At 54.8% G+C, this 20,739-nt stretch overlaps 8 protein-coding genes across 8 annotated transcripts; 6 read left to right on the top strand and 2 right to left on the bottom strand.

Annotated features, from left to right (window-relative positions):
• Nucleotides 1-1,349: 1,349 nt before the first annotated feature.
• PG998_000008 (sugar transporter) lies at nt 1,350-3,247 on the bottom strand (the record flags this gene model as incomplete). The annotated part of the gene is made up of 7 exons (XM_066866826.1): nt 1,350-1,644; nt 1,709-1,951; nt 2,008-2,381; nt 2,445-2,579; nt 2,640-2,746; nt 2,804-2,947; nt 3,004-3,247. The coding sequence occupies 7 exons, from the start codon at nt 3,245-3,247 to the stop codon at nt 1,350-1,352; spliced, it is 1,542 nt and encodes a 513-aa protein (XP_066735241.1).
• Nucleotides 3,248-3,739: 492 nt separating this feature from the next.
• PG998_000007 (uncharacterized protein) lies at nt 3,740-5,269 on the top strand (the record flags this gene model as incomplete). Its single annotated transcript, XM_066866825.1, has 1 exon — nt 3,740-5,269. The coding sequence occupies one exon, from the start codon at nt 3,740-3,742 to the stop codon at nt 5,267-5,269; it is 1,530 nt and encodes a 509-aa protein (XP_066735240.1).
• A 298-nt stretch (nt 5,270-5,567) lies between these two features.
• PG998_000006 (uncharacterized protein) lies at nt 5,568-7,467 on the top strand (the record flags this gene model as incomplete). Its single annotated transcript, XM_066866824.1, has 2 exons — nt 5,568-5,814; nt 6,197-7,467. 2 exons carry the CDS (start codon nt 5,568-5,570, stop codon nt 7,465-7,467), a joined length of 1,518 nt encoding a protein of 505 aa, XP_066735239.1.
• A 1,898-nt stretch (nt 7,468-9,365) lies between these two features.
• PG998_000005 (uncharacterized protein) lies at nt 9,366-10,198 on the top strand (the record flags this gene model as incomplete). Its single annotated transcript, XM_066866823.1, has 4 exons — nt 9,366-9,511; nt 9,562-9,726; nt 9,791-9,968; nt 10,031-10,198. The coding sequence occupies 4 exons, from the start codon at nt 9,366-9,368 to the stop codon at nt 10,196-10,198; spliced, it is 657 nt and encodes a 218-aa protein (XP_066735238.1).
• Nucleotides 10,199-10,997: 799 nt separating this feature from the next.
• PG998_000004 (multidrug resistance protein) lies at nt 10,998-15,347 on the top strand (the record flags this gene model as incomplete). The annotated part of the gene is made up of 8 exons (XM_066866822.1): nt 10,998-11,063; nt 11,186-11,546; nt 11,634-11,775; nt 11,854-12,195; nt 12,245-12,524; nt 12,575-13,472; nt 13,551-14,372; nt 14,440-15,347. 8 exons carry the CDS (start codon nt 10,998-11,000, stop codon nt 15,345-15,347), a joined length of 3,819 nt encoding a protein of 1,272 aa, XP_066735237.1.
• Nucleotides 15,348-15,564: 217 nt separating this feature from the next.
• Nucleotides 15,565-15,777, bottom strand: PG998_000003 (uncharacterized protein; the record flags this gene model as incomplete). The annotated part of the gene is made up of 1 exon (XM_066866821.1): nt 15,565-15,777. The coding sequence occupies one exon, from the start codon at nt 15,775-15,777 to the stop codon at nt 15,565-15,567; it is 213 nt and encodes a 70-aa protein (XP_066735236.1).
• A 484-nt stretch (nt 15,778-16,261) lies between these two features.
• PG998_000002 (uncharacterized protein) lies at nt 16,262-17,636 on the top strand (the record flags this gene model as incomplete). The annotated part of the gene is made up of 3 exons (XM_066866820.1): nt 16,262-16,483; nt 16,568-17,134; nt 17,211-17,636. 3 exons carry the CDS (start codon nt 16,262-16,264, stop codon nt 17,634-17,636), a joined length of 1,215 nt encoding a protein of 404 aa, XP_066735235.1.
• A 1,124-nt stretch (nt 17,637-18,760) lies between these two features.
• PG998_000001 (alcohol acetyltransferase-domain-containing protein) lies at nt 18,761-20,319 on the top strand (the record flags this gene model as incomplete). The annotated part of the gene is made up of 2 exons (XM_066866819.1): nt 18,761-18,816; nt 18,870-20,319. 2 exons carry the CDS (start codon nt 18,761-18,763, stop codon nt 20,317-20,319), a joined length of 1,506 nt encoding a protein of 501 aa, XP_066735234.1.
• Nucleotides 20,320-20,739: the final 420 nt, after the last annotated feature.

The raw sequence follows: 20,739 nt of genomic DNA, 5'->3' as shown, positions 1-20,739 counted from the left end.
GGGATTCGAGGTAGTTGTCTGTCGTCGCTTTATGGGAGGGTCTTGAGTGTCCTCGTTACAATCTTGGCGCTCACGCTTAGTCGGGAGGGACGTATCAGATTCGTTGGGCTCGTTGGGTTCGTTGGGATCGTCGGACTCGGTATCGTGTGTCACTACCGATGCTAGCCAAGTATCGACTTTGTGTTTGTCTGCTTCTTGCTTTGTTTTTCGTAATCGTTCTAAGACAGCTTCGGGAATGGGAATTTGCCTGCCACAGGGCACATCGGGGACTTCGACGAGGATATAGGCCATGATCAGAAAGAGGAAGACAATGGCATTTGCGAGTCGTGAGAGATAACGAAGTGTGTTTTGAATGAATATGCATAACTATTCATTATTGGTAGCAGAGCAGGGCTCAAAACTAAAAAGGCGGTTAAAAAGGGGTGTAATATAAGCAAACAAAGGACAAACAAAGAGCAAACAAAGGAAGGGGGCTGTGGCATGTTGCTTAGTCAAAGGGAGTCAAGTGCACGTGCTCTAAAGGCTGTACTCAACTGAAGAACCTGTAGTCGCAGTCAATCCAAGGTCTAGTGAGACATGCAGGTAGGAAAGCTACGATATCCGGCAGCCACATATTTGAGCAATAACGTAACAGGTGTGGTATTCTTCTACGGATATTCTAGTGTATGTCCAGAGTAGCCTCACAGTCAAATTTAAATAAAGTTTCATACGTCTCTTGAGATATAAGCAAGAAATTACCTAGTCGTGTCAAAATTGACCCTCCACACGCGCAGGCCACTGTCAATGTAAGACTTTAGCTAGCCCAATAGCAACGAGCATGCAATTTACTGCGATACTTCGTTGCAACCACTCTTTCCTGTTGATGTGAACAGAGCTGATCTCCAGTCACAGTTCCAAGGACGGGCAACCACCAGGCATGTTGAGAACTGCCCTGTCGTGGAGATAAAGAAAGCAGTCGGAGATCCGTGGTCCGTTTCAGCTCAGAATTTCAACGGAAATCGCACGACAGACACACAATCTACAACAGTGACCCAGATCACCGGGATCCAAGGAGATCACCACCCTGAGATCAAGAGAGCTGGTGAACTGGGCCTTGTTCTTTCAAATCGTCTAATATAGCTACAGGGTCCGCTGTCTGAGATGATGCGACGCCAGCAAGACCCTGCAGACCTGTATTCAGCATCCCTTGACTTGGTACTTGGCACGTATTAATGACGTGCGGTCTGGAGCTAGAATGATGACGTTTCAAGACTATACTCATGTTATAGGAATCAACTGTCCCTAAAGCCAATCTCAACGGACTCGGTCACACCGTCAACATCCGACGTTCGCAACCAAGATGTAGGCGGTCAGGCGTCCTCTCGCAGTTCCACATCATTTTTCCGCACAGACTGTGCTTCGCGGAAATCATCCGACTTCGCTTGCTGCAAGTCGACCTTCGTCGAAGCAAACTTCCTCGTCGGTGTGTGGTTCTCAAACAGCCATTCGGTTTCCTCCAGCGAGCGGCCGTTGCAGTCCGGCACGCAAAAGTAGACAAAGACGATGGACACAGCCGCGATGGAGCCGAAGATGAAGCCCACCTTGGACCCGAGCTCGGCATACGGCGCGTAGAGCAGATACGGCAGGGAAAAGGTGACAACGAATCTGGACGGTGACATGTTAGCAACGGTCATTTGCTTTAAGTCGGCTCCACGCCTCCCAGACTTACTGCGTCAGAATATTCAGCACCGACGCTGTCCGATACGTCATGTCCCTGCACCGCGTGCTCGGGATCTCGGCGCTCAGGATGTGCGCGGACGGGGCCCAGCCGAACGAGTAGCCAAAGTTGAAGACGACCATCATGGCGATAATGCCGGACTTGATGCTAAACCCGGGCGCGGATGTGGTGCCGAGACCGCCCATGGTCATGAGAGATGCCACCTGGATCGTTGCGCCGACTAGAATCATGAACCTGGACGGGGTACGTTAGACTTTCCGGACAAGCCGATATGAAGACCAGCCACTTACCTCCGCCCCATGCGATCGATGAGCGTCATGGCGACCCAGGCCGTGGCCACGTTGACGACGGCGATGGCGATGGTCACGTTGAAGGGGTTGACGGTGCCGAGGCTCTTGGCGTACAGAGCGCCGTATATGCTGGTGAACTGCTGGCCGATGGCTTGCATGAGAACGTTGGCACCGACGACGATCAAAGTGCGGCGCATGTTAGTCCCGCGGAAGATGTCGGCGAAGGTGCCCCGCTGCGGCTCATTGCCGATGCTGTCAACCATGATGGCAAACTCTTCCGTGATCTGCTGCTCCGTCTGCTTGCCGACGCGTAGCTCCGTCAAGGCCCGGAGGGCTTCGTCGTGTCGGTCATGGATCACGAGGTAGCGAGGCGACTGGAGATACCCGATCTCTTAGCCACGTGCTCACCGCCAATAATCTGGGTCGGGAGAACCTACCTCTGGGATAAACCAAACTAACAAGGCGACTATCGTCGGCACCACGTAAAACAGCCCGAGCGGAATCTGCCAGGCGACGTTGCTCTTGATGGATCCGGTGCCGCGGGCTATGCAGTTCATGACGAGACCACCGAGCTGGTCCATGTCAGTACATGAAGCCTTGTTTCATGAGAAGAGATGAGGAGAAGGCCTTACCATGAGACTTATCTGGTATGTTCCCACGACGAAGCCGCGGGACTTCTTGGGAGTGATCTCGGACTGGTAGATGGGCACGACTGCCAGCTCCATGCCAATGTAAATGTCTGGTCACACGTCAGCGCCGGTTACAGCCATGGCCGTGTTAGCTCGGTGCTACTTGCAGTTCAGCACTCTCGCAACCAAGATCTGGTGAGGGCTCTTGGAGGTGATGGCGATTGTGGCGCAAACGATGGCCCAGATGCTCATGGAGAACATGCACATCCGACGGCCGTACCGTCTACTGACCTGACTGCCGATGAGGACGCCTGAGTTGGGTTTGGATTAGCCATGTCCGGGCAGAACCTTGTTCGATGTCACACACCGGCTGCTTGGCCCAGGTACATGAAGCCGTTGAAGTACGAGAGCCACTGGGCCTCCAGCTCCCAGGCTTTCTTGGTCGGATTGTAAACGCCAAACTGGCGCGCGAAGGCATCCATGGCCTGGACTGCCGCATAGCCCTGTTGGTCGAAGCCGAAATTGAACTGGGAGAACGCGATGAGGAAGATGCTGAAGGTGAGACGCTTGTTGAAGCTCTCTCGGAGCTCCAAATGGCCAAGCCCTAACATCGTGAGGTCTGTCAGCTCAGGTCTTGTCTAGTGACGAGATGAAGTGACGAGCAATCCGGAAGCGTATAATTCAATGAGTAGGCCTGGAAGATTTCGCAACCCTCTTAATGTAGGCCAAGTCTGTCTATGAAGCCGGCGTGGTGACAACTGATCAGCTGCCAGACGACTGGACCCGTTCTGTACCCCGAACAGGATGGACGTTGCAGCAGATCGGGATTAGTCCATGGCGGAATGCGGGGGTTCGTATTGCGTGACCACGGATTGGAGGGCTGGAATGTGGGGTGGTAGATGATACCATTCCCCTGGACAATTGCGGCAGGGGTATAGAATGGTGAGGAGTCCCCGTGAGATTTGCCTACCCCGCGGCGGTAGTCGGACATGACTTGGGCAGGAACTCGGCGAACAAATAGAACTGTTGAAGAGCTGTTACAACACACCATTCGCTGACATCCATGTTGCCAACTCCTGCTACCAAAGTTCTAACTCGCTACTATGGCTGACCCCAACGACAGGCGTAATATTGTCCTCATCATTGCCGATGACCTTGGCCTGACACTCAACTGCTATGGCGTGAAAAGCATCCAGACGCCAAATCTGGACCGGCTGGCTGCCGAGGGGACGCAGTTCACACACGCGTTTGCTAGCACGGCCTCATGCAGCGGCAGTCGGTCCACGATTTACACAGGCCTGCACACGCACCAGAACGGAATGTATGGGCTGCATCACGGGCTGCACCACTTCCAGACACATGCGCACGTGGCGACGATGCCGAGCCTGTTCAAGGACCGAGGATATCAGACAGGCATTATCGGCAAGGTCCACGTCGGCCCCCGGGATGTGTATTCCTGGGAGGTGTACGAGGAAAGCGCAACGCGCGACGTGCGCTGGAACGCTCAACGGGCCGGCGCCTTCTTCGACAACGCTGCCGCTGCCGACAAGCCGTTTCACCTGACTGTGGGCTACCGCGATCCGCACCGGGACGACACGCGTGGTGGCTTCGGCAACGACGACCCCGACGTCCTTGGCGCTGGCTTCGACATCCCGCACTATGGTCCCGACGACGTCGAGGTGCCTTCGTATCTTTCGGATCTGCCCGTCGTGCGCCAGGAGCTCGCTGAGTACTACACGTCCGTCTCGCGTATGGATCTCGGCGTGGGCCTTCTCCTGGACGAGCTGAAGCGACGCGATCTGGACAAGACAACGCTGGTCATGTTTGTCAGTGACAACGGCGCCCCCTTCCTCAACTCCAAGACGACCCTGTATGACGCCGGTGTCCGGCTGCCGCTCATCGTGCGGAGACCGCACGCGACTCCCGGCGTGATCAACCCGAACATGGTCTCCTTCGTAGATATCTTGCCTACCTGTTTGGACTGGGCGGGTGACACCCTCGCGACATCAAACGTCACGGCACCGTCCGAAAAGCCCTCTCCGCCGCTCAAAGGCCACTCATTCCTGCCCGTACTCGAGTGCGCCGACATACTGGGCGCCGACCGATGGCAACAGCACGTCTTCGGCTCCCATACGTTTCACGAGGTGCAGAACTACTGGCCGACGCGATTTTTGCGGACGCGCCAGTACAAATACCACCGCAACATCGCCTGGCGCTTGGACTTCCCGTTCGGGACCGACCTGTACGGCAGCTTGTCGTGGGAGGCGATCCGGAACTCGGAGCAGCCCATCATGATCGGGGGCCGGCCTCTGGCGAAATACCTCTTTCGCGGGCCCGAGGAGCTATTCGACCTGCAGAATGACCCAGACGAGTTGCATAACATAGTGGACGACCCCGCGGTGCAGGAGCAGTTGGCCGAGTTCCGGGGCCTGGTCGAGAGATGGCAATTTGAGAGTGACGACGCTTGGTTGATGCGGGACGGGGTCTCCGTTTTGACATCGCTGCGCATGCAGAGGCAGGGCTTGGAACTTGTAGACCGCTTTGATTTTGACCACGATAATCCCGGGACGCAGTCAGACAGGCTGTACAAGACGCCGGCAGGGATCGAGAAGGAAGCACCAAAGGCGGGGTGAGATGATGTGAAGTGAATGACCCGCTTCTGGCTTCTTCCGTGCTCATCCCCCACTCGGAGGGCTATGCTGTCTAGTGTCCGCCGTGGACGTTGCAGCGGCCGGAACGTGGGCTGGATGATTCGCTGATTGATTGGCTGGATGGACAGGGGGAGATGGCGCCAAGTTGCTTATTTAATAACGCGCGATGACCCCAGGTCTTGGCATTTTAAACTATAACGGCTTCCGATGCCCACGTACGTCTGAACTCAATCTCCAGCAATGGATAGCCCTGCATAAGATACAAGCAACCAGCGACAAGATGCTCATTTGCGTGGTTGGGTGTCTCGCTCTTGGAGCTTCCCTTTGTCAGGCGACCGTGGCACCGCGTAATAGCAGTGACAATGTCTACGCCACCTATCACAACAATGTGGAAGATCTCTTGGACAGCCAGGACGGGATCCCTGTGCACCCTGTCGACTACCAGGCCAGCGGGAAGCTTGCAACGGCCGTGGACCAGGACGGAAACGGTCTAGAGCAAGTTGAAGCCCACCTTTCATACTACGAAGGTCGCTACTATCTTTACTCGTGCGTATTGTCCTCCCGGTCCTTTTGCTCAGTGGCAGTCTTTTTTTATCTTCCCGGTTGAATGAAGCTTACGTGAACCTCTGTAGAGCCACCTGGGCATGTGGAAAGTTCAGCTATGGCAGATACACCGGGTTCGGCAACATCAACGCAACCGCCCAGGGCTCGCCGGCCAATCCACAAACACCTCGAGGGTCAGTTTGCTTCCAAGTTCCAACACACTCGCCCGTGCTGATGTCTCGTGTCCAGATCAGCGCCTACGCCATGTGGCATCAAGTGAGTTGCAGTTCCCCAGTCAAAAACAGACCAAAGATTGATCATGCAGGACTTACTCGTCGCCTGATTTGACCACGTGGAAACTCGAAGATTTCTATCTGCCGCCAGAGCTCACAATTACGCCCACCAAGCCGGTCGTGCGCTACTCCAACGCCACCAACCAATACGTCATGCTACTTGGAAATCAACAGCTCACCGACCTTGCTTACCTCGTGTCGAAATCGCCGGCAGGGCCATTTTCGGGCCCCTCATCCGCTGCTCCCGGCGTCCTGTCCGGCGCCAACATTGGCCACGACTTTGATATCGCGCTCGGTCCTGATGGAACGTACTGGCTCCTCACCGACACCATGGGAAAAGCCACGCTCCCGATCGATGGGAGTGGAAAATACCCCACAACGGTGGGTATCACATGGGATGTCGTTGTGCAGAAGCTCAACCCGGACTTGACCTCGGTCCCGGCACCGAGCGATGCGACGTTCCGCCTCGTCCGCAGCGCCACGGAGCTGGCGGCGCTAGACCTCAGCCTCGAGGCATGCTCGTTCTTTTACCACGACGGATACTACTACATGATCTTTGGCCAGACGTGCCAGAACTGCGCCGGCTTCATCTACTACCTGTACTCCAAGGACAACCCCCTTGGACCCTACACGGACGGCGGCTTCCTTCGGACGGACGGGTGCGGCGCGCAGAACAAAGGCACCAGCGTCCTGCCGACGGCCCATGGCGAGGTCGTGGTGGGAGCAGCGCTGGCGTACCGCTCGAGTCCGACAAGCGTGACGCTCAACGGCCTCGTCGGGCATGCCAACAACAACCAAGCGCTGTCGCAGACCTTCTACTACCCACTCGAGTTCAACGCAGACCACACCATCAAGCCGTGGACGTGCCCTGCCAAAGTACAAATTCCGCTCGCAGCCAACGTCACTGAGCAGCCGCACGAGCCGCCGCAGTATCAGCTCGACTGCCGGGTCCGCAACTGGCAGTCCATCGAGGTGGTCTTCGACCCGCCCCGCGACGCGAGCAACATATCATTCCCAGTCTACCAGCGCAACGACGACGTGTCGCCTGCCTTCACTCCGGCCATCATCGATGGTCCCCTCGAGATCACGCTTCAGTACGACGATGCATCGTCTTCCTCCCATGTATTCCGACCCCTCGATGTCAGTTGGGCCCCTAGCAAGATCAACATCGCGCCCCAAAAGAGCAAGGTAGGCAAGATTCGTATGTCGACCAATGCTACGACCGGGTGTTTCGGTTACATTGTTCAGCCCAAGGCGAGCGATGACTTGTCTTTGGCCAGTGTTGATACGTATGGGAATCGGAGGGAGACCCCGACAGCGCAGGTTTACTTTTACAGTTTTTGAAGGTTTCTCGCGGATAGACAAGATCGGTGGCCCGAAAATGCTTCTAGAGATAAACTTCCGCAAATGACAATTGCTGACGTACTGCTGTCTCTTGAATGAGCAAAGCCGGCGAGCAGTAGCAGACTGGGCGAAGGCCACACCACTTAGGCGCTGGTACTTTCGTGTTGCATCTTGTACATCAAGACCATTGTCTATATTTAGTTATGAAGAGCATTGAATTAGAAGCTCCCCTGGAAGAGTGCTTACTTATTCACATAATTGACGCCGAGCCATTCCATAGCTGATGTTAATTGCTGTTGACTGATATCCACTGCCATGGGCCAGGGTATCCGCTGCCTTCTCTGCTGCAGCCATTGCTGTGTTGGCCGTGTTGACTGCCACGTTCTTGGGCAATGCTCAGCTCGGCCGTCTTGACACTCTGAAACCCGTATATGGCCAGGTGCGCGACTTCGCCTTGGTCGAGCGGAGCCATGCGACAAGTGTCTAGCGAGTGCAACGTGGTGCCTTCATTCTCGTGCGCTTACTCCTTCATTTCAGCGTCGGTCGGCAGGAGCCCATCACGGTCGGTCAGCTCAACAGTGGCCGCCGCTGAGCCCCCAGGGAAGCGCGGGTGCGTCGTGGTCAGCTCGCCGTGGCTCGTCTGCATGCGACGGATGAGCTCGCGCTGTTTCATGTGCGATCAGGCTTGTTTCTCGACTTTGAGCTGGTCGCCCGCTTCGGCGAAGAAGCCCACTGTGAAGTCAGTTGGGGTATCCGGGCTGAGACTGGCGATATAGGCTTCCGCAAGAATACTGGTAGAAAGTCAAGGCGGAAACATCCAAATACAGGCCCGGTACAATGGCGCCCAGGTCTCCTGGGAATGAGTAGATATGAGTGAAAAAGAGTGCAAGCGCTTGAGTTGGAGAGCATCATGCTTGCCCCTGGCCCGCTCAAACCCGCCGTCATGGTCAATGTTGGAATTACTCTTGGCATTCTAGTCATAGGCCTTTGAATTCCGGGTACCAGGGCAGCCACTTTCATGACAGACGCATTCTTCACGATATGCCCTTGGCGGTCCAACTCATTGACGTCCATCCGTCCGCCGGTGATGGCATTGAACGTTATAGCAGAACGTACTTTCCTTTGATAGAGCCGAAACTAACTAAATTTGCCGGCATGCATGTATTCCGGGCAATATTTTCTTACTGGAGCGTCCGGTGTTGGCAATTTCGCCGTGCTCAACACCGCCAGCGTGCCTGTCGTCGTCCCCGACGTTCGTAGGAACTTTCGGGATCACATCTCATCACATAGACCTGCGAGATGAGTGTGTTGCTCTACGAGACTGTAAGGATTTCACGAGCATTTGGCCTTCCCTGTCCACTACGGCTTGCTGTTGGTTTGAGAATCCGGGGCCCCTCATATCTCGACTAGAATATGCGCGATTACATGCATGAGCCTCTTCTGGAAGGTTAAGTTGCAGGTAATCGCACAGCCGATGAAGCGGCGCGCTTGCACCACGCTGTTGTTGGTATCCAGATTCTGCAGATTTGGGCATTCGGGCTGGCCTACGTTGGTTGCAGCTGCGAAGAAGTCTTCGGTGGTGCTGTTGAAACTGCAGTTTCTCTGGAACAACCATAAGACCCGTACCTCCATGGACTCTCCCTGATTCGACCTGCAGTGGGCTATTTGTGGAGGCCTGTTTAGACGAAGAGACGGCATTATCGAGGCTATTGGGTATATTGGCTCTTCTGACCGTGAGCATATCTTGGGAATCGGCCATTGAACAAGGTTTTATTTCTGTTTGTTGAACAGCTCAACATGGACCTTAGAATTGAAAGAAGCCGATGCGGCGGTGGTCTCGTCACACTTATCCAAATGAAGAGTCGTCTCCCTAACGTCCCAGCCCAGTCATTCTAGTGATGGACGCGACTGTACATCATCATGTTGACCGAAGACCCAACACCGACGCCGCCAGTGACAGCAAGCTCTCGGTTGCCGAGCTGGGATTCCTTTCGGTCGGTGTAAAGAGTTACGCTGCTCTTGTGCGCCAGGGGAACAGCACCGTGTGGATGACTTGGGTGACAATTTTATGACACTGAGCCCCTTATTTAACAGGATGGAAAGACCTAGCTTCAGTGAGCCTTGCGGCGTCTACACGCCACGTTTGAGAGAAGTCAGCTATCCATGTATTGCGAGTCTTCTGGGTTCGGGTCTCATTCTCGTGGGCACCATTAGCGTCCTGTCGGCGATAACGGCTCTTGTCGAGCACAACCAGTCTAGGTGACATTATCTCAGCGACGAGCTGTCGATCGGATTTACAATATCATTTGCCTTGCTGCTCTAGCCATTGCAACACGTATCTGATTCGTTCCGACTTCCCCGCGGCTTCTCCTGGTCTTTTCCAGCGAATCAAACAGGTCAATTCCACTGTCATGATACTTGGTGTTTCAAAGCTTGGCCTCTACATCTCCATTGTCCTCTGGGCCGCCGTTTTCTTGCAGCGACGCTTTTACTGGCTCTTGGTTCATCGCATCGTTCCAGTCCAACTGTTCGGCCACTGTCTAGTCGTCTGTGTTTTGTCTAGTCCGCTCTCGAAGTTTCCCAAATTGCCGCGACCATCTACTCACTTCCACCTCTCTTCCAGCTCCCCTGTGACAAGAGCTCGCGACAATCAGCAGTCCACGTCCTTGCCTTTGTGCTGATTATCGTGGGAGCTGGATCTAACGGCCTGCTGCTTGACAGAATTCCTTAAGACAAGACATCGTGGGGTGATGTTTACGAAAATTCGGTCATTGTGTGCCTCAGGGACCCGTCATCCAACTGGGCTTCACCGTCGCCAAGCAAAAGAACCAGCGCACCAACACGTCTGACATATCGGCGTTTTGTTCGTGCGCGCAAATAGGGGCCATGGCCTTGTCCCTCGGGCTGGCGACGACTATTCTTCTCGACCGCACTACCGACGCCAACACCGGGCTCTTGGCGAGTTTGGATCCTTGGCAGGGGCGTCGTCCCCGGTATCAGCCTTGTCGTTGATTGTGTGCCCGCTAACAAACCCAATTGTCAATTTCAGCCGAAGGAGTTCGGGGGTGTGAGAAGGCCGCACCTTCGTGGCCCCCGCTCAATTTCGCAGCCCGAAACTTGCGTGGTTCCTTGGTTTCTCCACTAAACCTCGGGACCCGTGGCCTCCTTTTTCCGAAGTTCGTACTTTCATCGTCACCTGCCAACTTCCAAGCTGGCATAAATATATTGATACCGACTTTTGCTGGATGACTCAGCCGACCAAGTGTGCAGTGTGTGGACGCATCTGCCGCTGCGGAAAGAAGCAGGGTCCGCGGGAACGCAAACATTCAACCGCCAAGCTCCCGAGAGTCCTACTCCTGAAAACAACCCTTGGCATGGGGCTTGACATAATACTGCAGCTTCTTTGCTTGCCTTTTTCATTGTCTACACCTTTTCTGGCTAATTGACGTACTCCCGCACCTCCCATTTTATTTGGATCGTCGTTTGCTTCACTTACCTATCTCGAACCCGCGACGACTTAATCACACACAATGGCCTCCACCACACAAAAGACTGCCGAACAAGACACTTCTGCTTCATCACCACGCACCAGCGAAGTAAAGGATCCACTCCAACATTACAGATTGGATGATCCAGGGGGTTCGGCGGGGGCTTACTTTGTAACTCGTCCCCTTTTCGCCTTACGAGAACTCTACTGACCGACCTTTGTATCTACCAGAGAATCTTCAAATATGCACGTCCAGTGGATGTGGCACTCGAGCTCATTGCCATTGCCGCCGCTCTTGCTTCGGGAGTTGCTTTAGCGCTCCTCAACGTTGTGCTGGGCGGCTTCATCACCGTTCTCAACAATTTCGTGAGTGGTGCCAGTACAAGGGATGAATTCATGAGCGATGTTTCGACGTACTGTCTGTACTTTGTCTATATTGGAATTGCCCGCCTGTGCTTGACCTACATTTACACCACCCTCACAACGTATTGCGCCTACCACATCGTTCGAAACATCCGGACCGCCTACCTGAAGGCTGCCCTTTCTCAGGAGATTGCCTTCTTTGATGTAGGCAACGGCGGCTCAATATCTAGTACGTCTTGCCGCGCCCATTCACTCGTCCCTAGGCGTCAGCGTCCCTGAAGGGCTCATCGATATGAGGCTGACACGAACTTTGAAGTGCAAGCAACATCCAACGGCAATTTGATCCAGTCAGGGATTGCTGAGAAGCTGGGACTATGCTTTCAGGCCGCGTCGACGTTTGTGGCTGCATTTATCGTTGCATTCACTGGCCAATGGAAATTGACACTGATCTTAATATGGTACGTAGCTTGAATGTTTCGGTACACCTGCGGCTTGCACAAGCATAAAGGCACATATTCTAACGGTACATTGTCCAGGCTGGCGCCCGCGCTCATTATGCTGATGGGCCTCATCTCTGTCGGAGAAGCTAAGCTGGAGAGCAAGATGCTCGATGTGTTTGCCCGCGGAGGCGCTTTCGCGGAGAGTATTCTTTCAACCACCAGGACGATCCACGCCTTTGGCATCCGGGAACGTCTTGTTACGCTTTACGACGAATATTTGATCGATGCTAAAGCCCTTGGCGACAAGAAAAGCCCGCTCATGGGTATACTCTTCAGTCTCGAGTATTTTCTGATCTATGCGGGAATGGGTATTGCTTTCTGGCAGGGAATCAAGATGGTGGCTAATAAAGAGGTGGATTCTCTGGGCACCGTTTTCACGTAGGACTCCCACCCCCGCCGGGGAACCCGTGTCGCTAACCCATTTCAGCGTCCTGATGTCGGTCATCATTGCGACCGTCTCGGTAACCATGATAGCTCCATACACCATCGCATTCAATCGCGCAGCATCTGGCGCTTCTCAGTTGTTTGCGCTGATCGATCGGAGATCGCAAATAGACCCTTTTGATGAGTCGGGAGACAAGCTCGCAACGGTCGAGGGCCTCGTTGAACTGGAAAACGTCACTTTCAGCTACCCTACCCGTCCAGGAGTCACAATTCTGGAAGACTTTTCCTTGCGAGTTCCCGCTGGCAAAGTTACAGCTCTGGTCGTAAGTCAAATGAGACGCTCCGGGTGTACAGTAGCTGACATATTGCTTAGGGCGCCAGTGGATCTGGGAAAAGTACCATCGTTGGCCTCATTGAGCGTTGGTATCAACAAGCCTCGGGCCACATCAAGCTGGATGGCCATCCGCTCGAAAGTCTCAATCTCAATTGGTTGCGCACCAATATCCGCCTCGTCCAGCAAGAGCCTGTACTTTTCAATGGTACCGTATTCGAGAACATTGCAAACGGCTTGGTTGGAACCCCCTGGGAGCAGGTACCCCGCGAAGAACAAATGGCCAAGGTCGAGGAAGCGGCGAAATTCGCATTCGCTCATGAGTTCATTTCCAACTTACCTGAAGGTTATGACACCCGGATCGGTGAACGTGGGGGACTGCTTTCGGGTGGCCAAAAACAGCGTGTCGCCATCGCGAGAAGCATCGTGTCTGGCCCCAAAGTCATGTTACTGGATGAAGCAACAAGCGCCTTGGATCCCCACGCCGAAGGAATCGTCCAGAAAGCGCTCGACAACGTTTCCCGCCACCGCACGACCATCGTAATCGCACACAAGCTCGCAACTATCAGGGATGCCGATAACATCGTCGTCATGGCCAAGGGACGCATCGTCGAGCAGGGAACCCACGACGGCCTGCTGGCCATGGGCGGAGCCTATTCGCGACTGGTACGGGCGCAGGATATCACGGCCAAGGTGGAAGTGGAAAGCCCGGAAGACAGTGAGGTTTCGGAGAAGAACGAGGAGGAAGCGCTCGCTGCCACCAAATCGCTGACACGGTACCCAACTGCGGTTCAGAAACGGGCAGAACATCTGGGTGACCGTGATAACTACGACAAACACAAAGACCTTGGGCTCCTGGCTACCGTCTGGGGTCTTCTAAGAAGAACTCCAGAGCTGAAATGGTTGTACTTCATCATTGTTGTGGCTTGTGTTGTAGCTTGTAAGTCCATCACCAAAACCCTCCTTTTGCTCCTTTTGCACCGGCCCGGGCTCCATTGTGCCTGCTAAACCTATTTAGCTGCCATTTTCCCTGCCCAGGCTATCATTCTCTCCGAGGTCCTGGATGTGTTTCAACTGGAACCCGTGGCAATGCAGACTCGGGGCAACTTTTTCGCATTGATGCTGTTTGTGCTCGGACTCGCCTCCCTGGTGGTTTATTTCACCATGGGATGGTTCACAAACATGGTGGCCCAGCAGATGAACCGCAAGTTTCGCAAGGCCATGCTTGAGAATATCCTCCGCCAGGACATCCAATTCTTCGACCGACCGGAGAATACGACTGGTGCGCTAGCCAGTCGGCTCAACTCTTACCCTCAAGCCATCCTGGAGCTGATGAGTTACAACATGGGCCTCATTCTGATCAGCATCTTCAACGTTCTCGGTTCCTCCATCCTGGCTATTGTCGTATCGTGGAAGCTGGGCCTTGTGGGTGTCTTTGCCGGCTTGCCGCCCATGCTGACTGCCGGTTATGCGCGGATCCGACTCGAAACCCACATGGACAGCGCCAATGCGCATCGCTTCTCGGGAAGCGCATCCATTGCTTCCGAGTCTATCACGGCCATTCGCACCGTTTCCAGTCTGGCTATTGAGAAAGAGACGTTGAATCGATACACCGTAGGACTCGACCACGCCATTCAGCAGTCGATGCTTCCGCTCGTACACATGATGTTCTGGTTCTCTCTCACCCAATCCATCGAGTATTTCATTCTCGCACTGGGGTTCTGGTGGGGATGCAAGTTGGTTGCCAATGGCGAGCTGACGTTCTACCAATTCTTTGTGTCTTTCATGGGCACCTTCTTCTCGGGTCAAGCTGCCAGCCAAATGTTTGGCTACACCAGCAGTAAGTGTGGCTTCCAAGCAACCTGCTTTGATGATGCTCAATTTAATGAAACTGACACGGGATTTAGGCATCACGAAGGGGAAGAGTGCAGCAAATTATCTTTTTTGGATCGAAGCTCTGCAGCCACTCATCCGATCAGATACATCCGAGAACAAAGATCACGGCCCCGCCGACAACATTGGTTCCATTGATCTCCAAAAGGTGCAGTTTTCATATCCTCTACGACCTGCCGCACGCGTACTATGCGGGGTCAACCTTGAGATCAAGCGGGGCGAATTTGTCGCCTTCGTGGGCGCATCCGGATGCGGCAAGTCTACCATGATCGCCATGCTAGAACGTTTCTATGATCCAACGACGGGTACCATCCGTATCGACGGCGAAGCTCTTACCGATATCAACCCCCGGCTGTATCGGAAACAAATCGCGTTGGTCCAACAGGAGCCCACGCTCTACCAAGGCAGCATCCGCGAGAACATCCTCATGGGGCTAGAAACCGAAGCCCAACCATCTTCGTCCTCGTCCGCGGAGAAGGGCGATGAAAACAACAACAAAGACGCTGCGGTAGAAAGGGCCCTACGCGCGGCCAACGCCTGGGACTTTGTCATGTCGCTGCCCGAGGGCGCGCTCACGCCGTGCGGGACGAGCGGATCGCAGCTTTCGGGTGGGCAGCGGCAGCGCATCGCCATCGCACGGGCGCTGGTGCGGAACCCGGGCGTGATCCTGCTGGACGAGGCGACGTCGGCGCTCGACACCGAGTCAGAGAAGACGGTGCAGCGGGCGCTGGCCGAGGCGGCCGCGTCGGGCGAGCGCATCACCGTGGCCGTGGCGCACCGGCTGAGCACCATCAAGGACGCGGACCGCATCTGCGTCTTCTACAACGGGCGCGTCGTCGAGATGGGGACGCACGCTGAGCTGTTGGCGCTGGGAGGCATGTACCGAAAGATGTGCGAGGCGCAAAGTTTGGATCGGTCATGATTAGATAGATAGACGCCTGTTCTCGCCGTTGATATGGCGTTCGAGGTTTGAATGAAGGCACCCTTCAGGTTGGAAGATGTTCTGTACTAGAAACAGTCCCATGCCTTGTCGAATACCCCTGGGCATGACCAAATCGACATCGGCTTCGAAGCCGTCTCCCTTCAATCCCAAGACCATCTCGCCATACCGGCTACGATCCCGAACCCCTGTTTGGAAACTATTTTACGGGTGTTGTCTCGAGCGTCGGTGGCGGTTCCGGAACCATCCACCCTGGCGACCGCGTCTTTGTAATGTACCCTGGGTCATTCCGGTCCGAGGTGCGGGCGGCAGCGCAGGCAGTGGTCCAGATACCAGAACACTCGACCTTGGCGCTGTGCCGGATGGCGGCTACCTTGTGTCCGAATCGGAGCACACGACGGGCCGCTAGCATGTGCTGCAGGCGGACAAGTTCACCCTGACACCTGTGCGCGAGCTCTGTGTCCTGTAGGATGTCTTTTGTCGACCAGAAGAGCCTGTCGATTGCGGGCCAACATGCCGTTACGGCGCCAGGCCATCGTGGAAATCCGCCCGCCGTCACACTAGAAACACGCCGAGGAGGTGTCTCCGGCGCTGAACCAGCCGTTGGCTTTAGCTACCTGGCCGTGGATTGGTATCCAATCGCAGGCTCTGTTCTTGAATCTGCGCAGGGCCAAGTTGTTCCGAGTAATTCTACCGAGGCGCAGATGACCCTGCACGCTACTATGTGATTGGGCTTATATGCACGTGGCAGTCAATATCAGATGCACAGAGTGTGCCAGAAACACATGTGCATCACAAGACCAATACCTCGGAGCCGTATCCGGCGACATTATTTTCTCCCCTGTCCCTGCCATCCACAAGTCTCCTCCACCAGTCTCCTCCACCTGAATCCCAAAATGACTGGCCCTATTCGCATCGGTATCATCGGCGGCGGTATCGCTGGTGTTGCGGCAGCCATCGCTCTCGTAAAACATTCGCATGTGGATGTCCAAGTTTACGAAGGGGCTTCCCAGTTCACTGAAAGGGGTGCCGGTGTAGGGCTATCCCCGCTCGCGCTCAAGGCCCTCAAGGACATCATTCCTTTAGCGACAGATCTGTTGAGAACCCGGGCAGGAGCCGTAGGTCTGGATGCAGCCCGACTTGTGCTGGTCTGTGGCGTCTCTGGTCCAAACACTAGACCGTATTGTACTGACACCAAGTAGGGCTCGGGACCGCAGGCAGGTGCCCTCATCTCTGATCTTGGAGTCAGCGCCGGTCTCACTATGAACCGTGCCTCGCTCCTCCAAACACTTCTTTCACTGTTGCCTAGGGACATTCTCCACGCAGGAAAGCGCGTCACGTCTCTCGAGCAAACAGAAAGTGAAGTCCGAGTCGCTTTCGAGGACGGCACGGTAACTCAGTTCGATGCTGTTATTGGTGCAGACGGCATTTTCAGTTCCGTCCGAAATCACGTTATCGGAGACGAAGCACAAAAGCATGCGGCGTCTCCTGCTGGTTGGTGGGACATCCGCCATTTGGTCCCTTTCGAGAAGGCCAGGGCAGCACTCGGAGATGAGTCCTTCAAGGTCGATCGCCAGTATGCCTGGCTTGGCGATGGGGCAGCTATGCTTCATGGCATCGTCGAGAACCGGACAATGGTTCAGTGCATCATTGCGGTTGTTGACAATAACTGCTCGGCTGACCGAAAGCGACCGGTGACGAGACAATTGCTCATGGATGCACTTCCAGCAAGTTGGGATGAAGGTCCTGTAGCCAGGGGGATGGTAGAGGTAAGCTTTGTGCCGCGGGTTGATTTCGATGAACCTGCGCAGCCTTGTTGCAGTACAGTGCAGCTTACTCATGTAGCTCATCTTGGACCAAGACGACCCAAAAGGATACGCCGAGTGGGAGCACAAGTCCACCCCTATGTATGCGAATAATCGAGTTTGCATTATCGGCGATGCAGCCCATGCGACAACGCCCTGGCAAGGTGCTGGTGCCGGACTGGCCATCGAAGACGCTTTCATCCTTGGCCACCTTGCTGGCAGCATATCATCGACAGTGGAGATCAATGCAGCATTCAGGGCGTTTGATGCAGTAAGGCGGCCCAGGTGTCAGGAAGTCATCGATGCCGGTAGGGAGACTGGCCGTCTGTTCTGCGGTCAAGATGAATACGCTGGACTCAACCCAGAGAAGCTGAACAAAGCACTGGGGCGGACCTTTGCCCACGTCGGTGATCTTGCATTGGCACTACATAAAGAGGAGGCTTTGGGAGCATGCGTACGATGCTAGGTACATAGTTGAGAGATAGATCTCCGCTGACAGACATGGCTTGCAATCAAAGTCCCGTGGCTACAAAAAACTCGGAAGCAGGAGGTTTCGTGAAGAGGCTCGGCGTCAGCGTGTGGATGGCTCTGTTGCATTCAGGTTGATTACAATGAGGTTCCAGAGGATGTTGGAACCAGTCGTGGCTATCCGCTGTTACGACGGCCAAGATATCGTGGGAACCCACGCTCCGCCGTACTGGAAACAGCGGAGGCTCTCGATGGTGGTTTGGGATGTTTAGTTTCAGAGACAGCCTGCAGCCATGGTCAGCAAAGCAGTTGACAGCCAGGATGAATAACAATTTAACAAGAGTGGTCAGACAGGCATGCGTCGAGAGAAGCAGCACCAAGTTTCATGAGACCAAGAGACGCCAGGAACAACAGCACATTGTCGTCCGAAGACTTGACCAACATGGCCGGAATTTGATGTCGAGGTGTCGGCCAGAGAGGCTCGGAAGCTGACGATGGGACCAGGCCTTTTTCCACATGATCTGCAATGATTTGAGCAATGGGAGAGCAAAAGTGACAACTTGGATTTTCGCGGCGCTGCCCTCCAGAACGAGCTTGTGGGGGTTCATCTTCTAGCAGCGCGTAACTGGAGCCCGGAGCGAGACCACCGGCGAGGATAGATGTGAGCAGAAGAGATCACTGTGGCCTTTACCAGAGCTTCGGATGTCCCAACCGATTAAGGTGCCTTTCAAGATACTTCATAAACATTTGGCGTGATCCGCGTGGGGCTCATAACAGGTGCGGTGAGAATAAGCTCATGCTAAGACTTAAGCCCGAACTCAAAACTTAATTTCGACCTGCACTTTTACTCCTTTTGCAACTTCATTCTATCTCATCCTTCGAACGTGCTCGTCAAATGCTTAGTAATGCCGGTGAAGCTATAGACGCGCCGTGCATTGAGTACCTGCACTATCACAATAGTAGTTAGTGCATCCAGACATGGCGCGTGCAGGCTTACTACTTGTAGACTCATTTTCAGGAGGTGAAATACACGCTATTTTCTCACTGATCTCTCCTCCGTTCATTCCAGATCAATCAGACGCTGATCGCTCCATTTACTCGATTACACCTCATCGATGAACCATGGCGCAACGATCGAAAGATGGCGCGGAGACAATCCTACGCAAATGCGGAATCAAGTAAGCATAGACTAGCATGGAACATCGGGACATCAAACTAACATCGTGTTCAGTGAGTCGTACCAATTGGCCATGTATCTCCTGGACCAGTACCGCGGCACCACTCTCTCATGCCGCTATGCGATCCCGCCCCATCTTGCACCAGCGGAATCGCGGACCCAGCTAGAAGAGGCAGTCAAGGTCGCTGTCGTGGACACCATCATGAGACACCCGATGCTGCAAGTCGGCATGGTCGATGCCACCTCCAAGACTCCCTCGTGGATCCAACTGCGGAGCCTGGACCTCACTCAACACATCAAATGGGTTCATATCGGCGGCCATGACGATTTTGAACACACTGTGCAGGAAGCCTTTCGCACTCAGCTCGACGGCCGCTTCCCAGAATTCTCTATCAAGCAGCCCGGCTGGACGATGATTATCTACCGGCAAGAGAGTTCTCCCATCATGGAGGCCCTGCTCACTTGGAACCACCCTCAATTCGACGGTGCAGGAGCCAAGGTGCTCCACGAAGACTTTCTCGAGTTTCTCAACGCCGGCAGTGTACACGACCGAGCGGGCTTAGATGGCGATATCCTCACACTACCCCAGGCTCGTCCATTGCTTCCCGTCCCCATCGAGCGCTTGCAGAAGCTTCCGGTAGACCTCACGTACCTCGCCAAGGTATTTTGGGAGGATATCCGGCCCCAGTTCATGAATCGGGACCCTGCACAGGCGACTTGGTCCCCAATTCGATCCTCTCCGTACAAAACTCAGTTCCGGGCCTTTTCCATAGACCAAGCATCCCTGGTCGCCGTCCTCGCCCTCTGCCGGCAGAACAAGACCACCATCACCGGCCTTCTACACGGATTGGCGCTCATCGCCTTCTCGTCGCGCCTCGACAGCGCGACCGCCCCTGCCTTCCAAGGTTGCACCATCATTGACCACCGTCGGAATCTGCCTCCAGCCCCGCCAGACGTCCCATGGGCTCAGTCCGACAGGGCAGTGGCGAACTACGTTACTCAGATGCCCCACAGGTACGACACCGAGTTAGTGGCGCGGATTCGCTCCAAGCTACCGGCCGAGAAGGGCGAGGGAGTAGCCATGTCTGCCGACCTCCAACGCGAGCTCTGGGATGTATCGGTCCGGAGCCGGCAGGAAATAACGGCACGATTGGAAGCCAGGCTGCGGAATGACATTGTGGGGGTGTTCAAGTACGTCACGGACTGGCAGAAGACGATGAAGGACCAGGCGAAGAAGACGCGCCAACTATCATGGCTGGTGACCAACATTGGCGTGCTAGAAGGCGGCCCCAACGATACTGGTCAGGAATGGTCGATCGACTGGGCACAGTTTGGTCTCAGTGCCGAGATCCCTGCTGCTGCCATCGAGTTTTCGCCCGTCAGTGTCGCCGGTCGTGGAATGTGTGTCGCCGCCAGCTGGCCGGACTGTGCTGTCGATATCGCGCTGGGAGAGGGCATCATGGCTGACCTGGAGAGATGGCTGGGGCAGCTGGCGAGTCAGTGAGGCACTGCTGCTTGTACTCCAGAAGAGATAGTTAATTTTGTGACTGAAGAACAGCCTGGGACTCTGCGAGTTCTTGAAGTGACGTTAAATGTGCATATCAAGTTTCAGACACGGCCTTGTCAACCGAGCCGCAGATGGTGGCCGGGGCCTCGGGCAGGCTGTTTTTGAAGCGGACAGGCACTGTCTACGATGAGGGGCTGTCCATAGTATCGCGCTGGGCTTGTTTCAATAACGGGTTGGGGCTAACACCAAAACTCGGCTCTCGGTGGCGTGGAGCTGCTCCAGGGTGTCGTGTGGCTCCTTCTAACAAGACGGAAGAAACTGCGTCCCATTAAGTAATAGCTCCACGTGCTCATAAAAGGAGAGTTGGTAACCCCGGCCGTAGCGGCCCCAGTTGTAATGACCCCTATCGCGACACCG

Source organism: Apiospora kogelbergensis (genome assembly GCF_038363985.1).
Source record: "Apiospora kogelbergensis strain CBS 113332 chromosome Unknown utg000001l_segment0_segment0, whole genome shotgun sequence".
Lineage (NCBI taxonomy): Eukaryota > Fungi > Ascomycota > Sordariomycetes > Amphisphaeriales > Apiosporaceae > Apiospora > Apiospora kogelbergensis.
The sequence above is the reverse complement of the archived record's forward strand: the minus strand, read 5'-3'. Positions and strand labels throughout refer to the sequence as shown.